The 22,806-nt window shown below is 44.8% G+C and overlaps 1 protein-coding gene and 1 long non-coding RNA gene across 8 annotated transcripts in view; both read left to right on the forward strand.

Annotated features, from left to right (window-relative positions):
• Positions 1-22,806, forward strand: part of LOC134210804 (2-acylglycerol O-acyltransferase 2-like) — a 75,295-nt gene that overhangs the window by 31,233 nt on the left and 21,256 nt on the right. The window contains exons 5-6 of one of the 7 annotated variants that reach the window (XM_062687083.1): positions 21,186-21,727; positions 21,787-22,130. The exons of the other annotated variants lie outside the window; for them this stretch is intronic. Coding sequence (XP_062543067.1) covers positions 21,186-21,727; positions 21,787-21,944 — 700 coding nt within the window. The 3' untranslated portion in view covers positions 21,945-22,130. Of the gene's footprint in view, positions 1-21,185; positions 21,728-21,786; positions 22,131-22,806 lie in introns of those variants that run through there. 7 annotated transcript variants of the gene reach the window in all.
• On the forward strand, positions 11,507-12,636 carry LOC134210805 (uncharacterized). The gene is made up of 2 exons (XR_009978863.1): positions 11,507-12,219; positions 12,280-12,636. It is a non-coding gene; the product is annotated as an uncharacterized LOC134210805 (long non-coding RNA).

A 22,806-nucleotide genomic window follows, 5' to 3' on the forward strand; every position in this document is an offset into this window, starting at 1 on the left:
TCTTTACAACTGCACGTCTTTACAGATGCAAGTGAGTGCGCCTATTGTTTGTGTGGCGTACTTTCGGATTATGGCTGGAGGCGTACCCAGGTGTTCTTTGGTTCAAGCGAAATCGAAAGTGGCGCCGTTGAAACCGTGTACTATCCCTCGGCTAGAGTTGATGGCAGCCGTTCTCGGTGCTCGACTGGTGGACGTTATTAAAGAGAGCCACAACTTGAAGATACATAGCGTCTATCTGTGGACTGATTTGCGCACGGTCCATTCATGGATTAAGTCCGATTTGTGTCGCTACAAGATTTTTACTGCTCTTAGAGTCGGTGACATCCTAAATCAAACTATAGCTTCTGACTGGCACTGGGTGCCAACCAAACTAAATGTAGCTGATGAGCTCACTAAATGGAACAACGGCCTGCAGTTAGGTCCAGATAGTCGATGGTTTCAGGGGTCACAGTTTTTATACCATGTTGAGGGAGAATGGCCGGAGCAACCAATGATAAAACCAAATGTTCAAGAAGAGCTTCGTACAACGTTCCTCTTCCACGATTTAGAGCCATCAGAATCGTGGATAGATGTGACTAGAATAACTAGATGGAATGTGCTTGTGAGGACGATTGCGTGCGTGTTACGTTTTGTAGCAAATACCCACAGAAAACGTCGTGGTCAACTGATTGAAGTCCTTCCGACAGTAAGCAAAGTCAGTGGTATAATTAGGCGATCGGTTCCATGTTTAAAAAAATCATTGAGAAGGGAAGAGTTTCAAGAAGCAGAACGCTTGCTTTGGAAGATAGCGCAAGGTGACTGTTTCGCAGCGGAGATCCGAATTCTTCATCAAGTGACCAGCGATGGAAAGCTTCCTAAGGCCGATAAGGACAGTGACCTTTACAAACTCACACCGATACTAGATGAATTTGGCATACTCCGTCACGAATGACGAACAACGAAAGCTGAATTTCTTCCGTTTGAAGTGCGATTCCCGATAATTCTGCCTAGAAAACATCCGATCACCATGAAGTTAATGGAACATTACCACCAAAAGTTCGGCCACGCAAATCGGGAAACTGTGGTAAACGAAATGAGACAAAAATTTTACATTCCATACATCAGAGCACAAGTTAAGAAAGTTATGAAGGAGTGTGTATGGTGTAAAGTCCAAAAATGTCGACCAAGAATCCCACGAATGGCTCCACTTCCCATTCAACGGCTGACTCCAAACCTGCGACCATTCAGTTTCACCGGAGTCGACTACTTCGGCCCGTTAATGGTCACCGTCGGCCGTCGCACAGAGAAGCGTTGGGTATCATTGTTCACCTGTTTGACAACTAGAGCAATACACTTAGAGGTGGTGCACAACATGTCCACCCAAAGTTGTGTGATGGCAATTCGCCGCTTTGCTTGCCGGCGCGGAATGCCGGTTGAGTTTTTCTCCGATAATGGAACAAACTTTATTGGTGCATGTAAAAAAGTTACCCAGCAAATAAGCGTAGACTGCAGTGACACCTTTACTGACGCTAGAACAAAATGGAACTTCAATCCACCATTGGCACCGCATATGGGGGGAGCTTGGGAAAGTCTCGTTCGTTCCGTGAAGGAGGCAATGAAAGTATTTGACGATGGGCGGACGTTGACAGACGAGGTTTTACTGACAACGTTAGCTGAGGCAGAAGATATGATAAACTCCCGTCCGCTAACGTATGTTCCACAAGAGTCGGCCGAGGATGAGTCGCTAACGCCCAACCATTTCAGAAATTTTCAAATCTACAGGCGGAGAAGCAGAAGCACTTCGAGACAACTACAAGCGATCACAAAGGCTGGCAGATAATATGTGGAAACGTTGGCTAGGCGAATATCTACCATCAATAAGTCAACGATCACGGCAAATGCTGGGTAAAGCGTACCATTGGTACTTCGCGTACCTGAAGGAATAAAATAGACCCCATCTCGCGGTCCTTAGCCTCTTACCCAGCAACTCCTATCCCTACCTCCCCGCGGTGCTGGCCGGGATACGAGCAACCTTAGGGAAGATCGGGTAACCAACCCCGGTGGGAACTATGGTCGTATGCTGACAGGGAAGGGGTGGGGGTTTGCTTCTCTCCTGAGGTGCAAATCTAACTGAGCGTCTGTTCTCCATGTAAGGATCGGATCACAACAGCGTCTATTCTCCATGTTAGGGGCGGCTGATCACCGTCCGAGTGCCAGCGAGGGACTCTAAGTGAAAGTGTGCACCCTGGTCCACCGGCAATAAGGAGGAAATGGTCCTCCGGAAATTTAGGGGTTTGGTGTCAGGCCCTGCAAGCCAGCCTTTAAAAAACATAAGCAACGAACAATCAACAAGAGAGTACGGACCGGAACCATCGGCGAAGACCACTGCGACGAAAAGGGACTAACGATTGGAAACTCGGTTCGTGGAACTGCAAATCTCTCAACTTCATCGGGAGCACACGCATACTCGCCGATGTGCTCAAGGACCGTGGATTCGGCATCGTAGCGCTGCAGGAGGTTTGTTGGAAGGGATCAATGGTGCGAACGTTTAGAGGTAATCATACCATCTACCAGAGCTGCGGCAGCACACACGAGCTGGGAACAGCTTTCATAGTGATGGGCGACATGCAAAGGCGCGTGATCGGGTGGTGGCCGATCAACGAGAGAATGTGCAGGTTGAGGATCAAAGGCCGGTTCTTCAACTTCAGCATAATCAACGTCCATAGCCCACACTCCGGAAGCACTGATGATGATAAGGACGCATTCTACGCGCAGCTGGAACGTGAGTACGACAGCTGCCCAAGCCACGACGTCAAAATCATCATAGGAGATTTGAACGCTCAGGTTGGCCAAGAGGAGGAGTTTAGACCGACTATTGGAAAGTTCAGCGCTCACCGGCTGACGAACGAAAACGGCCTACGACTAATTGATTTCGCCGCCTCCAAGAATATGGCCCTTCGCAGCACCTACTTCCAACACAGCCTCCCGTATCGGTACACCTGGAGATCGCCACTGCAGACAGAATCACAAATCGACCACGTTCTGATTGATGGACGGCACTTCTCCGACATTATCGACGTCAGGACATATCGTGGCGCTAACATCGACTCTGACCACTATCTGGTGATGGTTAAACTGCGCCCAAAACTATCCGTCATCAACAATGTTCGGTACCGACGACCGCCGCGGTACGACCTAGAGCGACTGAAGCAACCTGATGTCGCCACTGCATACGCGCAGCATCTCGAGGCAGCGTTGCCGGAAGAAGGTGAGCTCGATGGGGCCCCTCTTGAGGACTGCTGGAATACAGTGCAGAAGAGTGCAGACAGATTCTGGAGGAGAAGGACGCAGCGCGGGCGGTCGCGCTGCAGCAAGGTACCCGGCAGAACGTGGAACGTTATAGACGGAAGCGGAGACAGCAGACCCGCCTTTTTCAGGAGAAGAAACGCCGCCTGGAAGAAGCGGAGTGCGAGGAGATGGAGCAGCTGTGCCGTTCTCAAGATACACGCAAGTTCTATCAGAAGCTCAACGCATCCCGCAAAGGCTTCGTGCCGCGAGCCGAAATGTGCCGGGATAAGGATGGGAGCATCTTGACGGACGAACGTGTGGTGATCGAAAGGTGGAAGCAGCACTACGAGGAACATCTGAATGGCGCTGAGAGTACAGGCAGTGAAAGTCAAGGCAGCGGAGGAGATGACTACGTCAGTTCAGCGGACGATGGAAGCCAACCAGCCCCCACCTTGAGGGAAGTTAAGGATGCCATTCAACAGCTAAAGACCAACAAAGCCGCTGGTAAGGATGGTATCGGAGCTGAGCTCATCAAGATGGGCCCGGAAAAGCTGGCCACTTGCCTGCATAAACTGATAGTCAGAATCTGGGAAAACGAACAGCTACCGGAGGAGTGGAAGGAAGGGGTTATATGCCCCATCTACAAGAAAGGCGACAAACTGGAGTGTGAGAACTTTCGAGCGATCACCATCCTTAATGCCGCCTACAAAGTGATATCCCAGATCATCTTCCGTCGTCTGTCACCATTAGTGAACGAGTTCGTGGGAAGTTATCAAGCCGGCTTCGTTGACGGCCGCTCGACAACGGACCAGATCTTTACTGTACGGCAAATCCTTCAAAAATGCCGTGAATACCAGGTCCCAACGCACCATCTGTTCGTTGATTTCAAGGCGGCATACGACAGTATAGACCGCGTAGAGCTATGGAAAATTATGGACGAGAACAGCTTCCTTGGAAAGCTTACCAGACTGATCAAAGCAACGGTGGATGGTGTGCAAAACTGTGTGAAGATCTCGGGCGAACACTCCAGTTCGTTCGAATCGCGCCGGGGACTAAGACAAGGTGATGGACTTTCGTGCCTGTTGTTCAACATTGCGCTAGAAGGTGTCATGCGGAGAGCCGGGTGTAACAGCCGGGGTACGATTTTCAACAGATCCAGTCAATTTATTTGCTTCGCGGATGACATGGACATTGTCGGCCGAACATTTGCAAAGGTGGCAGAACTGTACACCCGCCTGAAACGTGAAGCAACAATAGTTGGACTGGTGGTGAATGCGTCAAAGACAAAGTACATGCTTGTGGGTGGAACCGAGCGCGACAGGGTCCGCCTGGGAAGCAGTGTTACGATAGACGGGGATACCTTCGAGGTGGTCGAGGAATTCGTCTACCTCGGATCCTTGCTAACGGCTGACAACAACGTTAGTCGTGAAATACGAAGGCGCATCATCTGTGGAAGTCGGGCCTACTACGGGCTCCAGAAGATTCGCCACCGCACCAAATGTGTCATGTACAAGACGTTAATAAGACCGGTAGTCCTCTACGGACATGAAACATGGACAATGCTCGAGGAGGACTTGCAAGCACTCGGAGTATTCGAGAGACGGGTGCTTAGGACCATCTTTGGCGGTGTACAAGAAGACGGTGTGTGGCGGCGAAGAATGAACCATGAGCTCGCCCAGCTCTACGGCGAACCCAGTATCCAGAAGGTAGCTAAAGCCGGAAGGGTACGATGGGCAGGGCATGTTGCAAGAATGCCGGACAGCAACCCTGCAAAGATGGTGTTCGCTTCCGATCCGGCAGGTACGAGACGACGTGGAGCGCAGCGAGCGAGATGGGCAGACCAGGTGCAGAACGACTTGGCGAGCGTGGGGCGTATTCGAGGATGGAGAGATGCGGCCTCGAACCGTGTATTGTGGCGTCAAATTGTTGATTCAGTGTTATCTGTATAGATGTAGACTAAATAAATGAAAAAAATGAAATGAATGAAGTCAACGATCAAAGTGGAATTCAGAGTCGGAGCCAATTGTTGATGGTGAGATAGTATTCATAGCCGACGAAGACAACCGGAAATGTTGGGTACGAGGAGTTGTGCAGCAGTTGATTCGTGGTGCAGATGGGCGCGTGCGACAAGCAATGGTGCGCACAATAAAAGGATTATATAGACCTGGGAGCTGCGGATAGAGTCAAAACGAGTGTCAAAGAATCTCCAAAGTAAGCTGTCAAAAAGTATCCATCGCATCGAGAGAGGTTTTGTGCATTTTGAGCGTAGACGAGAGAGTACACGTGTAAATCAACTCATACTAAATAAAGCTCATTTTCAACTAATTTCAATTTACTGGCGTCATTTTAAATATATCGACGGATTCAACATAACTGGAGGGTATGAATTAATTTAACATTCGACACGTTAATATATACGATGCGGTAAATTGACGAAATCTTTGTAATTTAATTTTATAAAGATAAACATAATGATAATTCAATGTGAGAAAATCGTAACGTGTACAGTGAACACTGGGAGGAAATTTGCGAGTTTCAAGCAAAATATCTTGAAAACTTGATTCGATCGAGCCCGCAGCTCCCAGATATAGACGTCCGGTGACTAAGCTGGCGGTACCCGAGGTAAGATCAGTGAACTCTGGCTAGAAGGAACACTCGCAAGAGTTACGGAGAGGAGCTGTTGAGGTACCGCGCACTAGCAACACGGTCAACCATGCGCACCTATACATGAAATGACAGAAAGGGAGGTAACCTGAAGATATGATTAGGGTCTAGTATACAGGAGAATAAGAATAGATAAAAGATAACAGAAAAAACAAAAACAAAGCTTATAATAACTATCTGAGCATTTTTATTGCGAAATCATTTATATGTAAAGCTAATTAATAATTTGAAATATTTCTGAAAGGTAGAATGTAAGTACTGAAAATACTTTAAAGTAAATTTGAATTTAACTAGGGTAACCGGCGGTAATGTTGGCCCTGGATATAACATTGGCTCATCACGCAAAATAATCAATATTTCAACGAAAATACGTCGATTTGTAGGGAGATATTAACCACTGCTTCTTTAGAAAAGTGTATCAAACATATATCTGTTTCATAACCCTAGATTTAAACACTTCTTAAACTATTAAAAGCAATTATCTTGCGTGAAAAATCACTTTGACTCCGTTTTTTAGCATCCATGTTTCGTTGACTTATGCAGGCTGGCTGTGCTAGAGTTTTTCTTTTGCCCAATAACAGAGTTTTCTGAATGAACATACCTGCTTTCGCACATCAGATGAATGTTTGTCAGCTATCATTTTAATTTCACAATTTCCATTAGTATAGCGACATAATTAACCAAAACTTTTTTGGACAATACTGGGGGCACCCGTAGCCAAATGGTGGCATGCGCTTTCGATTTGTAGCACTACGTTAGTATAGGTGAAACTCTAAAATCAGAACATTCTCACCAATAACCCGTACTGGAGAAAATAATCGAAAGCTGCAGATAGAATATCCGATGCTTGCGATTAGGTTGCTAAGAATTTTTGTAAAAACAGGTTAATCCACTCAGCGGTTAAGTTTCATTCGCAAATTACATAACGCTAAACTTGACCATTGTCAACCCACACCAAGCCTCTAGTAATGCTTCATGTATGGTAGGGTTCTGAAATTTATAAAGTCCTTAACGCTCAGACAAGTACCTTCCCACAACCTAAAACGTCATGTAGTTTGTAAATGGGCCCTCATGATGCTTTTCTCGAATCACGATATAATCGCTTTCATTCGCAGAACATACCAAACAAAATTGCATAACCTTACGGCTTCCAAACACGATTCAAGCAAAAGCGATTCAAGCATCAAATTTTCGTGGTTCGGTACACCATTTTCTTCATAATTTCGCAAATAAATGATTCAATTAATGCATGAATATTTAGTTTTATCATGTTTCATACGAACCCTACAAACATTCTCGCATTTAATAATGAAAAATTTCAATGGATCGTATGTTTCATTAGATAAACTTACAACGTAATTTCATGTGAATAATTTCAAGTCAAATTACTTGACGAATACCTTCATCATAATTTAGATCTATTATTGATTGCAAAAAGTATTTTGATCTGTAAAATGATACCGAAAAAGTATTCTTTTAACTCGGGAACTTGAAACACGTGAGAGTTCTGAGAGGATTCGCAACAGCTGATCGATATAGAGAGGCGTGGAATCAAACGCACGTACCAATCATGAAACTTCAATGCAGGCAGAGTTAAAAACAAGCATCCAATAATTGTATTTATGAATAATTGTGTAATAATATCAGGTAGTTAGCACAGTTATAACTGTTTATGCACAATATAAAGCAAGGAATTGCCTAGAATAATTTTAACAAATGGCTTTCTCCAGTAGTGCGTTATGCATCATCCCCACCTAAAGCATTGTTTACGTTTTGGAAAAAAGTTTCTTTGAGAATATCGCGAGAGCGAGAGCAACACAACAGCCATGGTTTCAACTAGCAGTAAATCTCAAAATTATGCGGCAGCCAATAATTAACGTATGCAATTTGTTTGAAGGCACAACATGAGGGCTAGAACATGTAGCCTTTTTGCAATTGCAGTTTTTAATACAGTTTTCATTTTTCTAAACTTCTTCACTTGCAAATATGATAAATATTTGGTAAATAAATGATTCATTTAATAGTATTTTCGTTAGCATGTCCTTGGTAAGCGTGCTATTGGGGGAATCTGAAACGCACTCTCACAATCAGTGTGGTAGTATTTTACATGCAACCAATTAGAATTCACGCTCAATAAGATGATTTGATTTTCTCTATTTGTTTGCATGCTGCCTTTATTCAACGCAAGCAAGATGAGTGGTACTAAAAACAGCAACCCATCTTTATCTCTCGTATGTTCGAAATCAACAATCACTCGTCCCAAGTGGGCTGAAAAATTATCCATCTGATAGGGCAAGGATGCCGACATTTTGTCCATTTCTCTCGAAACTTTCGCTGGTTTTAATGAGATATTGCGGACATTCATCGTCGTTTTTTGCTTTCTGGCGTCAAAACCAGTAAACCAAGTAAGCAAGCCGGCTGGTGGAATAATTCTGGTTGAAAATGCCATATATGAAGATTTATAACGATAAATGTGCTCAACCGTAGCATAATGGGCCAAGGTTTGAGCCGTTACCCTATATTTTCAAATATTAGAGATTTCCCCAAAATACATTGTGTCTGTTTGTGAATGGTCGGCGTAGAATTCGACAACAACATAATCATTTTGCCTGTAAGTAAAAATAATCAAGAGAAAAACTAAAAAATAATTATAAAATAATCCAGTATAGCGCATAACGATAAGGAGAGATTAAGGAAAGTGAGGAGGAGTTGTAAGGACATTTGGAAGATTAGAGGAAACTGTTCATGTAAGTATTTGGAAACCATTGAATTTAAATAAAATATGTCTTACAGTTTTGAGCTGCTAAAAAGGTAAAGAGCTACAGAAAAACAGTGTCCCCTCCGATCAAATATCATTATTCATTCCTCAGTACATATGTTCAAAAATGAGCCAGAAAATGATTTCCGAATGTTCTAAGCTCCTTCATATTATTTCCCAAATAACTGAATTTAGAGAAACTATCATTGTACCCATCATCCGCTATAATGATCCTAAGTAAAGATCGATAAAAAACATACCTGTCCAATAAACTTTGTACCTTATTTCATCTTAATGCAACTGCTGATTTCAAAAGGAGTTGCTCATACGGAATGACGTCGAACTAGAATCGACCACATGGCTGGGTTGCGCCAGCGTTATTTTGAATACCTTCGATTTTCTTTCACGTTTAATTCCAATTGCCGGCTCCGTTCTGACAGCATGGTTCTGCTGTTGTACTGGAACTCGGAAATCGTGGGCGATACCCATATTGTGATACTCATTGCAGGTAAGATGATGGGATGAAGTTTCCGAGGCTCTGTCCAGTGTCCAACTTCACCTTTGCTTCCTGAATGGCAGGTTCTAGTTGAGTCCACAAGCACATGACACCGGAGTCCACGTACCACTTAAAATACTTTTGAAAAACCAATATGTAGACAAATTCGTGACAGCAAATTATAAGCAGCCGAATTTTGGCTGAGCTTGAGCTTGAGCTTGATTGACTGCCCGTAGTTGCTGCTCCATTATGACCAGATCAGCTGTTCTTGCACAGAGAACCAACAGATGTTTGCTTGGGACTAGCACTCATCTTTAATGTACAAGTACTGGTGATCTCATTTGTTAGGTCACACTGGCGCCTGCCACGTCAGAATGCAAGTCAATGTAGGGAAAGGGAAGGAAATGATGATGCAATCATTCGCCCACTGCAAGCCGAATATACCTCTGCACTTGCCACGAGTTCATGCGGAATTTGTTGGAATTTTTGGGTTAGGTTCGAGAGGCAGAGGTTCGTCTTGGTTAACGAGCTGCCAATGTGACAGATTAGGAGAAAGCAACTGATAGAATTTCTTATTGGATGTAGGAAACGAACTTTTTCGTTCATTTCCAATTCTAGCAGCTACTACACGGAGAAAAAACGATCTAGTTTGAAACATTGGTTGAATTTCAAACTAAACTTTTAGTTGTTGTTAAGTTTAGTTTGTTCAATTTAAAACACGAAAAATAATTTGAAACGAACAACTTTTTTGATTTGTTTCTACCTTTAAATGTATGGTTAATACAACCTTGATTATGCTTGTTTCAATCAAGGATTTTAGTTAGTTTCAATCATAAATTGGGTTGTATTTAATTTCGATGTGTTTCATAATTTAAATTAGGTTTCTAGGTTATTTCAACTAATTTAACAACCTATTCATTCATTTTTTCATTTATTTAGTCTACATCTATACAGATAACACTGAATCAACAATTTGACGCCACAATACACGGTTCGAGGCCGCATCTCTCCATCCTCGAATACGCCCCACGCTCGCCAAGTCGTTCTGCACCTGGTCTGCCCATCTCGCTCGCTGCGCTCCACGTCGTCTCGTACCTGCCGGATTGGAAGCGAACACCATCTTTGCAGGGTTGCTGTCCGGCATTCTTGCAACATGCCCTGCCCATCGTACCCTTCCGGCTTTAGCTACCTTCTGGATACTGGGTTCGCCGTAGAGCTGGGCGAGCTCATGGTTCATTCTTCGCCGCCACACACCGTCTTCTTGTACACCGCCAAAGATGGTCCTAAGCACCCGTCTCTCGAATACTCCGAGTGCTTGCAAGTCCTCCTCGAGCATTGTCCATGTTTCATGTCCGTAGAGGACTACCGGTCTTATTAACGTCTTATACATGACACATTTGGTGCGGTGGCGAATCTTTTTCGACCGCAGTTTCTTCTGGAGCCCGTAGTAGGCCCGACTTCCACAGATGATGCGCCTTCGTATTTCACGACTAACGTTGTTGTCAGCCGTTAGCAAGGATCCGAGGTAGACGAATTCCTCGACCACCTCGAAGGTATCCCCGTCTATCGTAACACTGCTTCCCAGGCGGACCCTGTCGCGCTCGGTTCCACCCACAAGCATGTACTTTGTCTTTGACGCATTCACCACCAGTCCAACTTTTGTTGCTTCACGTTTCAGGCGGGTGTACAGTTCTGCCACCTTTGCAAATGTTCGGCCGACAATGTCCATGTCATCCGCGAAGCAAATAAATTGACTGGATCTGTTGAAAATCGTTCCCCGGCTGTTACACCCGGCTCTCCGCATGACACCTTCTAGCGCAATGTTGAACAACAGGCATGAAAGTCCATCACCTTGTCTTAGTCCCCGGCGCGATTCGAACGAACTGGAGTGTTCGCCCGAGATCTTCACACAGTTTTGCACACCATCCACCGTTGCTTTGATCAGTCTGGTAAGCTTTCCAGGGAAGCTGTTCTCGTCCATAATTTTCCATAGCTCTACGCGGTCTATACTGTCGTATGCCGCCTTGAAATCAACGAACAGATGGTGCGTTGGGACCTGGTATTCACGGCATTTTGAAGGATTTGCCGTACAGTAAAGATCTGGTCCGTTGTCGAGCGGCCGTCAACGAAGCCGGCTTGATAACTTCCCACGAACTCGTTCACTAATGGTGACAGACGACGGAAGATGATCTGGGATATCACTTTGTAGGCGGCATTAAGGATGGTGATCGCTCGAAAGTTCTCACACTCCAGTTTGTCGCCTTTCTTGTAGATGGGGCATATAACCCCTTCCTTCCACTCCTCCGGTAGCTGTTCGTTTTCCCAGATTCTGACTATCAGTTTGTGCAGGCAAGTGGCCAGCTTTTCCGGGCCCATCTTGATGAGCTCAGCTCCGATACCATCCTTACCAGCTGCTTTATTGGTCTTTAGCTGTTGAATGGCATCCTTAACTTCCCTCAAGGTGGGGGCTGGTTGGCTTCCATCGTCCGCTGAACTGACGTAGTCATCTTCTCCGCTGCCTTGACTTTCATTGCCTGTACTCTCAGCGCCATTCAGATGTTCCTCGTAGTGCTGCTTCCACCTTTCGATCACCACACGTTCGTCCGTCAAGATGCTCCCATCCTTATCCCGGCACATTTCGGCTCGCGGCACAAAGCCTTTGCGGGATGCGTTGAGCTTTTGATAGAACTTGCGTGTATCTTGAGAACGGCACAGCTGTTCCATCTCCTCGCACTCCGCTTCTTCCAGGCGGCGTTTCTTTAACAACCTTTTTTAACAACCTAATTTAACCTAAATTGTTGCTTGATAAAAAAAGAACCTGAAAATCAGTTCGAGATAAACTAATATTCTAGGTTGTCATTTACCAGCGCGCTCCGTCAATCATATTTGTGTTGAGCTTTCAAGTGAGTCTAAATTTTCGGTAGGCTAAGCGTCGATCGTTACAGTTTCCTGTACCATCATGGACGTCTCTCTCTTTGGAACTGGCAAGGGGTTCAATAGGAAGATCTGTGCTTGGAACTGGCTATCTACATATGTAAGTAAAATCTCCGTAGAAACAGGCGAATTTAAATTCAATTTTTTGTTTACTCTACAGGCGATCCATTCATCTTTCGACCGAGTAAGTGCCACTAAAACATTTTGCTGTGGAATAGGATCGGTTTCCGGGATGTTGAAACTAGGGAGCGGTTGGAAGTCTGAAGCAGTGCTTTAACCCCCAGAAGATATTTTTACCCATTATACAATTGTGGAATATTCCGATCGGCCGACAATCTAACTCATCATATGCTGCCGCTGCCAACATAAATGTCCTTCATTGATATGAAACCCATATCGACAAGGGACAATTATGCTTGCGGCGGTAGTATAGTCGCCGCATAATAATGAACAACTACGATTTTTTGTTTGTTAAAATTACGCTATATATGTTCAATAAAGCTTTATAAAAATAAAATGATTTAATTGTTTTGTTAAAAAAATGAAACCAGAATGATCCAGCATTAATTTCAACCATAAAATTGATTAATTCAAACTATAAAAGATTGTTGATTCAACGTAGGTTTTGTTCGAAACAAACTTTTTTTTTGGTTGAATCAACCAAAACTTTTGTTCATTCCCGTAGCTGTCGAAACAAAACAACCAAAGTCATGGTTGTTTCAAACAAATATTTATCAAACTTAACTAAAGAAGCTGAAAAAGGACAACATACAATTTTGGTTAGTTTCAACTAATGAATAAAGTTGATTCAAAGTGAAGTTTTGTTTGTGCGTAATTCAACCTAAAGTTTTGGTTGAAGCAACCCGAAATTTGTTTGAACTTACTAAATATTTTTCTCCGTGTACTAGAATAGAATAGAATAGTTGAGTATAGTATTGAAATGGAAATGGTATGGAAGTCCATTTCCAGTTCTAGCGATTGCTAGAACATGAGAAATATAGAGAAATACAAAGTAGAAGAATGGAGCTATACCCCGTTAGGCATAAGTACGTTAGGCATAATGGACGTTAGGCATAAAATGACCCAAAGAACTGCCTATGACATTAAGAAGGCCGAATTATGCCAAACGTCCATTATGCCTAACGTACATTATGCCTATCGTCCGTTATGCCTAACGTCCATTATGCCTAACGTACTTATGCCTAACATCGCGGACCCGAAGAATGGAACGGATCTAAGATTGAACCCATGATCTCCCATGATCTGCGTATGGGGCAGAAGCAGTAACCATATGACTACCAAGCCCGTTATAAGCAGCCGAATTTTGGCTGATCACACAAACTCGCAAAAACGTCTCTAAAAAAAAGATGTTGGTACTTCGGTACTTCGGGTACCTGATGAAATAAAATAGACCCCGTTTCGCGGTCCTTAGCATCTTACCCAGAAACTCCTATCCTTACATCCTCGTAGCGCTGGTCGGGATACGAGCAACCTTAGGGAAGATCGGGTAACCAACCCCGGTGGGAACTACGGTCGCTATGTAGGTAGCGCAACCCTGGTAAGGTAGTCTACCGAAGATTCTACATTTACCAAGAAAGGCAAAAGTAGAGCAAACGGATTGATTCAACGGCAACAGACCAGGCAACGAATAAAGTACAACGATTGTAAAGTAGGATTTTGGATTGTGAGAACTTTTAATGAACGTGTTGGGCTCCTGGCTCGTGAGCTGCAGAAGGTCGGCGTGAGTGTGACAGCAGTCCAAGAAATACGGTGGTCCAGAACTGGAGAACGTGAATTGCGGGCGATGGATCCCAAAGCGAACACTTCATTCAAGTACCACATCTACTATAGCGCCGGTGACAGAGCCTTATAGTGATCGGGAAGCAGATGAAGCGTGTTATCCGGTGGAAACCGATAAACGACCGCATTTGCGTATTGAGAATGAAGGGCAAATTCTTCAACTATAGCCTGATCAGCAGCTGTGCCCCAACGAACGATAAACCTGATGACGTGAAGGATGAGTTCTATGAGATTCTTGATAAGACCTACGGAGAGTACCCAACACATGATGTAAAGATTGTCATCGGGGATGCAAATGCGCAGATCGGAAGAGAAAGTTTCTTTCGCCCTGTCATTGGTACGGAAAGCCTTCATTCCGCTACCAATGATAATGGTCTGCGAATTGTAACATTTGCTGCTGCTAGAGGGATGGCAGTAAGCAGTACTTACTTCGCACAAAAGAATATCTGCAAACACACCTGGCAACATCCGAGTGGAGACACTTGCTCTCAGATAGACCACGTGCTGGTCGACGGACGACATTTCTCGGATGTTATAGATGTAAGGTCCTTCAGAGGTCCGAACATCGACACGGATCACTATCTTGTAGTTGCAAAAATTCGGGCGCGACTTTCCAGCGTCACAAATTCACGAAACAACTGAACGATTCGTTTCAATATCCAACGTTGAAGGAGTTGCTGAACAGCACCACCAGACTTGGACGAGCGGATAGGAGATGCCACCGGATCTGTCGACGTCAACAGATTTTAGGATATCTACGAAGCTGTGACTACAACAGCGTTAGGTGTTAGGCTGTTAGGCACTAACAGCCTAACAAGTGTTAGGCACTGCACAACGACGCCAATGAAATGATTGGTTTGATGAGGAGCAGTGATGGGAAATGTCAAAAAATGTCATGGTATTGCTATTACTAATTTCCAAACAACTTTTTTCAAAAGTCATTTACAGTTCGGATTTTTTGATTAACATGTAGTACTTAAAGGGTCCTAGAACTTTGTCGAACAGATAATTGTTCTAAATACAAAGTGTGAGCCATGCGAGCGAGATTAAAAAAATGTCACGGAATGTCATGACATTAATAATGTCATTTGACACTAATTCGGCTCTCGCGCCGCCAATATCATATTTAGAGAAATTACCTGTAAGAAAAAGTTTTCGAGTCCTTTGTGGGCTACATGTTTATAAGGAAAGCATAATTGTAAATTACTTGTGAGAAAAGTTATTAGCAAGTTAGTCCCATGACATCGATATGACATTTCCCGTCACTGATGAGGAGTGTCAGCTAGTTACGGATGAGAAAAATGTTGCTGAGAGTCGAATGCTAGTGGCTGCGCCAGTGCCCGCCATGTGCCATGACCGAGAGGGTAATTTGCTGACAGACAAGACTATGGTGGCAGCCAGGTGGAAGGAGCACTTCAAAGATTTGTTGAACGGTGAAAATGAAGGTGTATTAAGGAGCAGGATGGACATAGTCGGCGATGGTCAAGCTGTTGAACCACTAACGCTGCTGGACGAGGTACAGAAGGCTTTAAACCAGCTGAAAACAGTAAAGCTGCTGGGAAGGACGAGATCCCGGTCGAGCTTCTCAAGCACGGCAGTGAGCAGCTGCATAAATATCCAGAAAATATGGGATGAAGGGGCCCTCCTTAGTCGTGCGGTAAGACGCGCGGCTACAAAACCATGCTGAGGGTGGCTGGGTTCGACTCCCGGTACCGATTTATGCAATTTTCGGATTGGAAATTGTCTCGACTTCCCTGGGCATAGAAGTATCATCGTGTTAGCCTCATGATATACGAATGCAAAAATGATAACTTGGCTTAGAAACCTCGCAGTAAATAACTGTGAAAGAGTTTAATGGACGCTAAGCTGTGAGGCGGCTCAGTCCCAGTGTTGGGGATGTAATGGCAATAAGAAGAATAATAAGAAGAAGAAGAATGGGAGGATGAAGTACTGCCTGTCGGCTTGTTGGATAGCCTCATATGCCCAATCTATAAGAAAGAGCACAGACTAGAGTGTGCCAATTACAGAGAGATCGCCCTTCTGAACTCGGCGTACAAAATTCTGTCGTGTATCCTGTTTAACAGACTGGGACCGCATGAGGAGTCCTTCGTCGGCGAATACCAGGCAGGTTTTCGTAAGAGCCGATCAACGACGGATTAGATGTTTAGCCGGCGGATAATCCTGGATAAATTCCAGGAGTATTACTTGCAGACTCACCATCTCTTCATTGATTTCAGTGAATATAAATGAGCGGTGGAAGATAATGTCCGAACATGGTTTTCCAGCAAAACTGAATAGACTGATGCGTGCAACGCTGGATGCTGGATGGCTCGAAATCAATTATTCGGATTGCAGACAAAGTGTCAACCTCGTTTGTGACCTTAGACGGATTGAAGCAGGGTGATTTATTTATTTATCATCAGACTAAGGCCGGAGTGGCCTGTGCTGCACATAAAAGACTTCTCCATTCAGCTCGGTTCATGGCTGCACTTCGCCAACCACGCAGTCTGCGGAGGGTCCGCAAGTCGTCCTCCACCTGATCGATCCACCTTGCCCGCTGTGCACCTCGCCTTCTTGTTCCCGTCGGATCGTTGTCGAGAACCATTTTCACCGGATTACTGTCCGACATTCTGGCTACGTGCCCGGCCCACCGCAGTCTTCCGATTTTCGCGGTGTGAACGATGGATGGTTCTCCCAACAGCTGATGCAACTCGTGGTTCATTCGCCTCCTCCACGTACCGTCCGCCATCTGCAACCCACCATAGATGGTACGCAACACTTTCCTTTCGAAAACTCCCAGTGCGCGTTGGTCCTCCACGAGCATCGTCCAGGTCTCGTGTCCGTAGAGAACTACCGGTCTTATAAGCGTTTTGTAGATAGTCAGTTTGGTACGGCGGCGAACTCTATTCGATCGGAACGTCTTGCGGAGTCCAAAGTACGTACGATTTCCAGCCACTATGCGTCTCCGAATTTCTCTGCTGGTATCGTTATCGGCGGTTACCAGTGAGCCCAAGTACACGAATTCTTCAACCACCTCGATTTCGTCACCACCGATACAAACTCGTGGTGGGTGGCTCACATTGACCTCTCTTGAGCCTCTTCCTATCATGTACTTCGTCTTCGACGTGTTGATGACTAGTCCAATCCGTTTAGCTTCGCTTTTCAGTCTGATGTAGGCTTCCTCCATCCTCTCAAAGTTACGTGCCATGATATCAATGTCGTCGGCGAAACCAAATAACTGGACGGACTTCGTGAAAATCGTACCACTCGTGTCAATCCCTGCCCTTCGTATTACTCCCTCCAAAGCGATGTTGAATAGCAGACACGAAAGACCATCACCTTGCCGTAACCCTCTACGGGTTTCGAAGGGACTCGAGAATGCCCCTGAAACTCGAACTACGCACATCACCCGATCCATCGTCGCCTTGATCAACCGTATCAGTTTATCCGGAAATCCGTTTTCGTGCATTAGCTGCCATAGCTGGTCCCGATCGATTGTATCATATGCGGCTTTGAAGTCGATAAATAGATGATGTGTGGGCACGTTGTATTCGCGGCATTTCTGCAATACCTGACGTATGGCGAACACCTGGTCTGTAGTAGAGCGTTCACCCATAAATCCCGCCTGGTACTGCCCCACGAACTCTCTTGCAATTGGTGTTAGTCGACGGCATAAAATTTGGGAGAGTACCTTGTAGGCGGCGTTCAGCAATGTGATTGCGCGGTAGTTGCTACAATCCAGCTTATCGCCCTTTTGTAGATGGGACACACGACACCTTCCATCCACTCCTGCGGCAGAATCTCATCCTCCCAAACCTTGGTAATCACCCAGTGCAGCGCTCTAGCCAGTGCTTCACCACCGTGTTTAAACAGCTCTCCTGGTAGTTGGTCAACTCCAGGGGCTTTGTTGTTTTTCAGCCGACCGATCTCCTCCTGGATTTCCTGGAGATTCGGAGCCGGAAGTCGCATGTCCTGCGCGCGTGCTCCTAGGTTCATTACCATACCGCCACCGTTGTCTGCCATATCGCCATTCAGGTGCTCTTCGTAGTGCTGCCGCCACCTTTGGATCACCTCACGCTCGTTCGTAAGAAGGTTCCCGTTTATGTCCTTACACATATCGGGCTGTGGCACGTGGCCCTTACGTGAACGGTTCAACTTCTCATAGAACTTTCGTGCGTTATTAGCGCGGTACAGTTCCTCCGTCTCTTCACGGTCTCGATCTTCCTGCTGGCGCTTTTTCCTCCGGAAAATCGAGTTTTGTCTGTTCCGCGCCCGTTTGTATCGTGCCTCGTTCGCCCTCGTGCGGTGTTGCAGCAATCTCGCCCATGCTGCATTCTTCTCCTCAACTAACTGCTCACATTCGCCGTCATACCAGTCGTTTCTCTGATCCGGAGCCACCGTGCCTAGTGCAGCGGTTTGCGGTGCTTCCAATGGCGGATCGAATATCTCTCCAGCCATCTTCAAGAGATGCTGCGCCTAGCTGCTCTTCCGTTGGGAGTGCCACTTCCAGCTGCTGCGCGTAGTCTTGGGCTAGTCTACCGTCTTGTAGCCGCCCAATGTTAAGCCGCGGCGGACGACTCCGACGCGTGTTGATCACCGTCGAGAGTTTTGAGCGCAGACATACTGCGACGAGGTAGTGGTCGGATTCAATATTCGCACTGCGGTAAGTGCGTACGTTCGTGATGTCGGAGAAGAATTTACCGTCGATTAGAACGTGGTCGATTTGGTTTTCCGTTACTTGATTAGGTGATTTCCATGTGGCCTTGTGGATATTCTTACGGGGGAAGAAAGTGCTTCGGACTACCATTCCGCGGGAGGCTGCAAAAGCAGGGTGATGCACTTTCTAATTTATTGTTCAAAATTGCACTCGTGGACGCTATTAGCAGACCTGGCGTGCAGAGGAACGGCATTATCACACGGTCGCATATGCTCCTGGGCTTTGCGGACAACATCGACCTCATAGGAATCGTTCGCAGAGCAGTAGTGGAGGTTTTTGTCCCACTGAAGAGGTGGAATCGGACCCTAAATGTTTGGGAAAACTGGAGGAATATCGCCCAAGACCGACAATTATGGAGCTCTACAATACGCCAGGCATAGGTGTATCGACGCTGTAGCCAACCAGGTATCCAGATAGGTAACTGCAATTAAGATGAATACTTACTGTTACTGATTTAGAAGAAAGAACAAGTGCTCTATGTGATGGCCCACTTTGAGAAGTCAACGGATTTGGTACAATGGAATGCTGCTGCTTAAGTGCTTCTTTTAGTTCGGCCGCCACATTTAAAATGAGAACCTGTGGACCCTTATTAAGGATTCCGATCTCCTCCAGAAGCCGCGTATTGACGTCAACGAAATGTTTGTAAACTTTTGAACTATTGGCAAAGAAAATTTAGGAGATATAAATAAACACGTAACTTATATGCAGCTATAAAATAGACGATATGTGCATCGGCACGATAACAGAAACGTTGTCGCGCCGATGCATATGTAGCGTCGACGAGGCATTGAAATTACGCTACGTGGGCATCGAGCATAAGGGAGAAGCCAGAGTAGACGCGACCACGCAACAGTACAATTTGACAGTTCATTGATGATAATTGTTATTCCTTTAAGGTAGTCGTGTCGCATCACAGCGCTCCTCGCATTTACTCTGGCCGGCACCTAAGTGGGGGTAGCAGATCAAGATTTGTAATAGTGGTTATGAACACGAACGGTATTCGCAAACTGAATAGTAAACATGTTGCAGTTCAGCCTTAAACATGAGGAATTTGAGTTCTTCAACCATCTGCAGCGTAAACTCAATATTGTTATGCTTCAGAGACCACTATTGGTCAACCAGAGTCAAGTGCACCAAAAAGTTTCTTCGAGCCTAGTCTATTCACAGTACAGGGCAGACGAATTGTGCTGACACATAGCCCTAGTAACATTTTGGTTTTATGCTGGTTTTTTAATACTCTTGTAGAGGTAAATTATGGTCTTCATAAGCGATATAAAACTTTAAATGTTACCTGGCAGGACCTTGGGCTAATGTGACGATAAAAAATAGAATAATTCCTTGAAAAAGGCACAATACATGTGTCCGAAACGTCGGATGAATGCATGAAATTCCGTTTTTGATTTTAAAAGACTTTCAGTCTGGTTCAGTTTGGCTTTCAGCCAAAACCAAAATGAATAAAGTACTAGGTGCTCCAATCTGCCTAGTTTGTGGAAGAAAAGAAAGCAGGGCTGAAAAATTCATTTTCAGTGCAAAACAAAAACAAACCGACTGGCTCTCCCAAGATGAATACACCACTAGGTGTTCCAATCTGCCAAATTCACGATTCAGCCATCTTGGATTTTAGTATGCGAGAGCCAGCCGGTTTGTTGTCGTTTTGCACCGAAAATGATTTTTTTCACCTCCGCCTTCTTCTCTTCATTAAACTTGGCAGGTTGGAGCACCTAGTAGTGTATTCATCTTGGTGTATTCATCTTGGGAAATCCCAGATGACTGAATCGTGAATTTGGCAGATTGGAACACCTAGTGGTGTATTCATATTGGCCAAAACCTCAACCGTCGCCATCGAATCAATTAAGAAATCATGGTATTAATGATTGAATAATGAATTTGGACCCGCCACTATCAGTCAAAATGAATTTTAATATAATACGAACGTCTCCTCGAGCCATTTGGCTCACCTAAGTTTTATCAAATTCAACAATTTCGTGTTTCAAACCTATCTTCATTGGATGTTGGGGTGGGTGTTGAAGTTATTCTAATGCTGATTGCTGAACAGTAAGACTACAAAGCTCACGCAAAAAATGTCATCGTATTATAAGCGAGCACGATTCTATTAGCAAAATTTGTGAATTAAAGTCGGAATTATTATATTGGTCAAAGATCTCTCAAGTGTTGCATGTATCAGTTCAATTAGTTTTGTCATAAAACCATCTCCTGACATGAAGCAATAGTCATTGCGGGATCGTCGGTAAAGTTATGAACCATTTTTTCATTGCAATAATTCACCTGTTTTTTATGTTACTTGCTGAAATTGTAAAAAGGTGCATGTGAATGTCATGACCATACGATAAAGTGATTGAAAAAGTGCGTTTGGCATCCAGGTTCCACAATTGTAAGTATTTGAAACATTTCTCTTCTCAAAATGCTTGATAAATCTCGTCCACCTCTCTATCATATGGTGATGATAACACTCACATGACACTAACCTTTCGCAATCTGTTCGCACTAATCCTTAGTACGTATTCTGCCACGATCTAACCCCTTTCCAGCACCGGAACGTTCCTGAACTTTGCCACCGACACAACCGGGTTCTACAAACTCTACCCGGGCATCCGGACGCGGCCATGTACGCTCAACTTCCACTTTGTTATTCCATTCTTCCGGGAGATCATCCTTAGCTGGGGCCTGGCTTCGTGCGCATCCAAAAGTGTCAAGGCCATGCTAACCGCATCGAACGATCCCCATCACGAGACGAATCGCGATGGCTACACGTCCAACGCGGTTGTCCTCGTAGTCGGCGGAGCCGCCGAATCGCTGCATTGCCGGCCGAACAATTACCGACTGGTGCTCAAAAATCGGAAAGGATTCTGCAAGGTTGCCATCCAGTCCGGTGCCTCCGTTGTGCCAGTGATCCACTTCGGCGAGGTGGACCTGTTCGATCAGCCACCGAATCCACCGGGCTCCAAGCTTCGAAACTTCCAAGAATGGGTGAAGAACACCACGGGAATTGCTCCGGCAGCGTTCCGCGGCCGAGGTTTCTTCCAGTACACTTACGGTCTGATCCCACGGGAACGAGCGCTCAATACAGTTAGTAAGTATCAGTTCGACCTTGGTAATTAGGCTCAATTAATAAATAAATTTTTATTTCAGTCGGGGCACCGTTGCACACAAAGAAGAATGAAAATCCGACACAGGCAGACATTGATGATTTGCACGCGAAGTTCAGTAAAGCCTTGGTCGACTTGTTCGACAAGCATAAACCGAAATTCATCGAAGATTATAAGAACGTTAAGATCGTACTGGAGTAAAAATCACACTTAAATTATTTCACCTATCTCAGCTGTGCAAACTCGGTTCATGTTCATTTGCTGGAATTTTGACGATTTATTACGGCGGCTACCCAAAGCCCTGCAATAAACAAATTATTTTTCCAGCTAAGATACCGGCTAAAATTCATGAAAGCGTTCGGCTGTGCTGTGGATCGCGCTAAAAATTCTTTAAAAAAAATGTCGAACTAAACTGAGTGTGAAGTTAGAATAACAAATTGAATGTTTCGTTGAATATTTCGCTTCATGTGTGTTTTACTAGTCGCAAGGCAGTTGCTTGCAAAAAAACGGTGATATGGGAAACTTATGTTATGTAAATGTCTAGTAAACTTTTTGTTAACTATAGAATAATAGTTCTACATATCATTGAATATCACCGTTCCTTGGAAATCGACGAAAAAGCCCTGTTTGGTGGAAACACCTTATAAAAAGTGTCATTAAAGTAATCTGCTAAACAGTTTTCAAAAGTTAGTAGGTACAATACATAATTCAAGATTAATCTGTAACAGTTAAAATCTAGCATCAAGTCTTTTCAAAAACTCGTGAATGAAGTCTCATCTTACATTAAATTTTTCTGACCATGGGCTTGTCGACATCTTCCAGTTAATCGAGTGAGAAAGATTCAATCCGAAAAATGTATGATAGACTGGTGCTTTAAGGACATAGTTGGAAGAGTACCACGATGGCAGTCAATATGGCACCGGACCTTCCTCGGGTCAATCCCACACCTCCCGCACTCCTCTCCCACCAATTTCCGAATGCATCGAATTATCTTCAATTTTTGAAATCAGCCACTCATTTGAAGCAAAAACTTTATATAGCAAATTTTGCCAATGTTCCCGAT

The sequence above is a fragment of the Armigeres subalbatus genome, chromosome 2 (genome assembly GCF_024139115.2).
Source record: "Armigeres subalbatus isolate Guangzhou_Male chromosome 2, GZ_Asu_2, whole genome shotgun sequence".
NCBI classification, from domain to species: Eukaryota; Metazoa; Arthropoda; class Insecta; order Diptera; family Culicidae; genus Armigeres; species Armigeres subalbatus.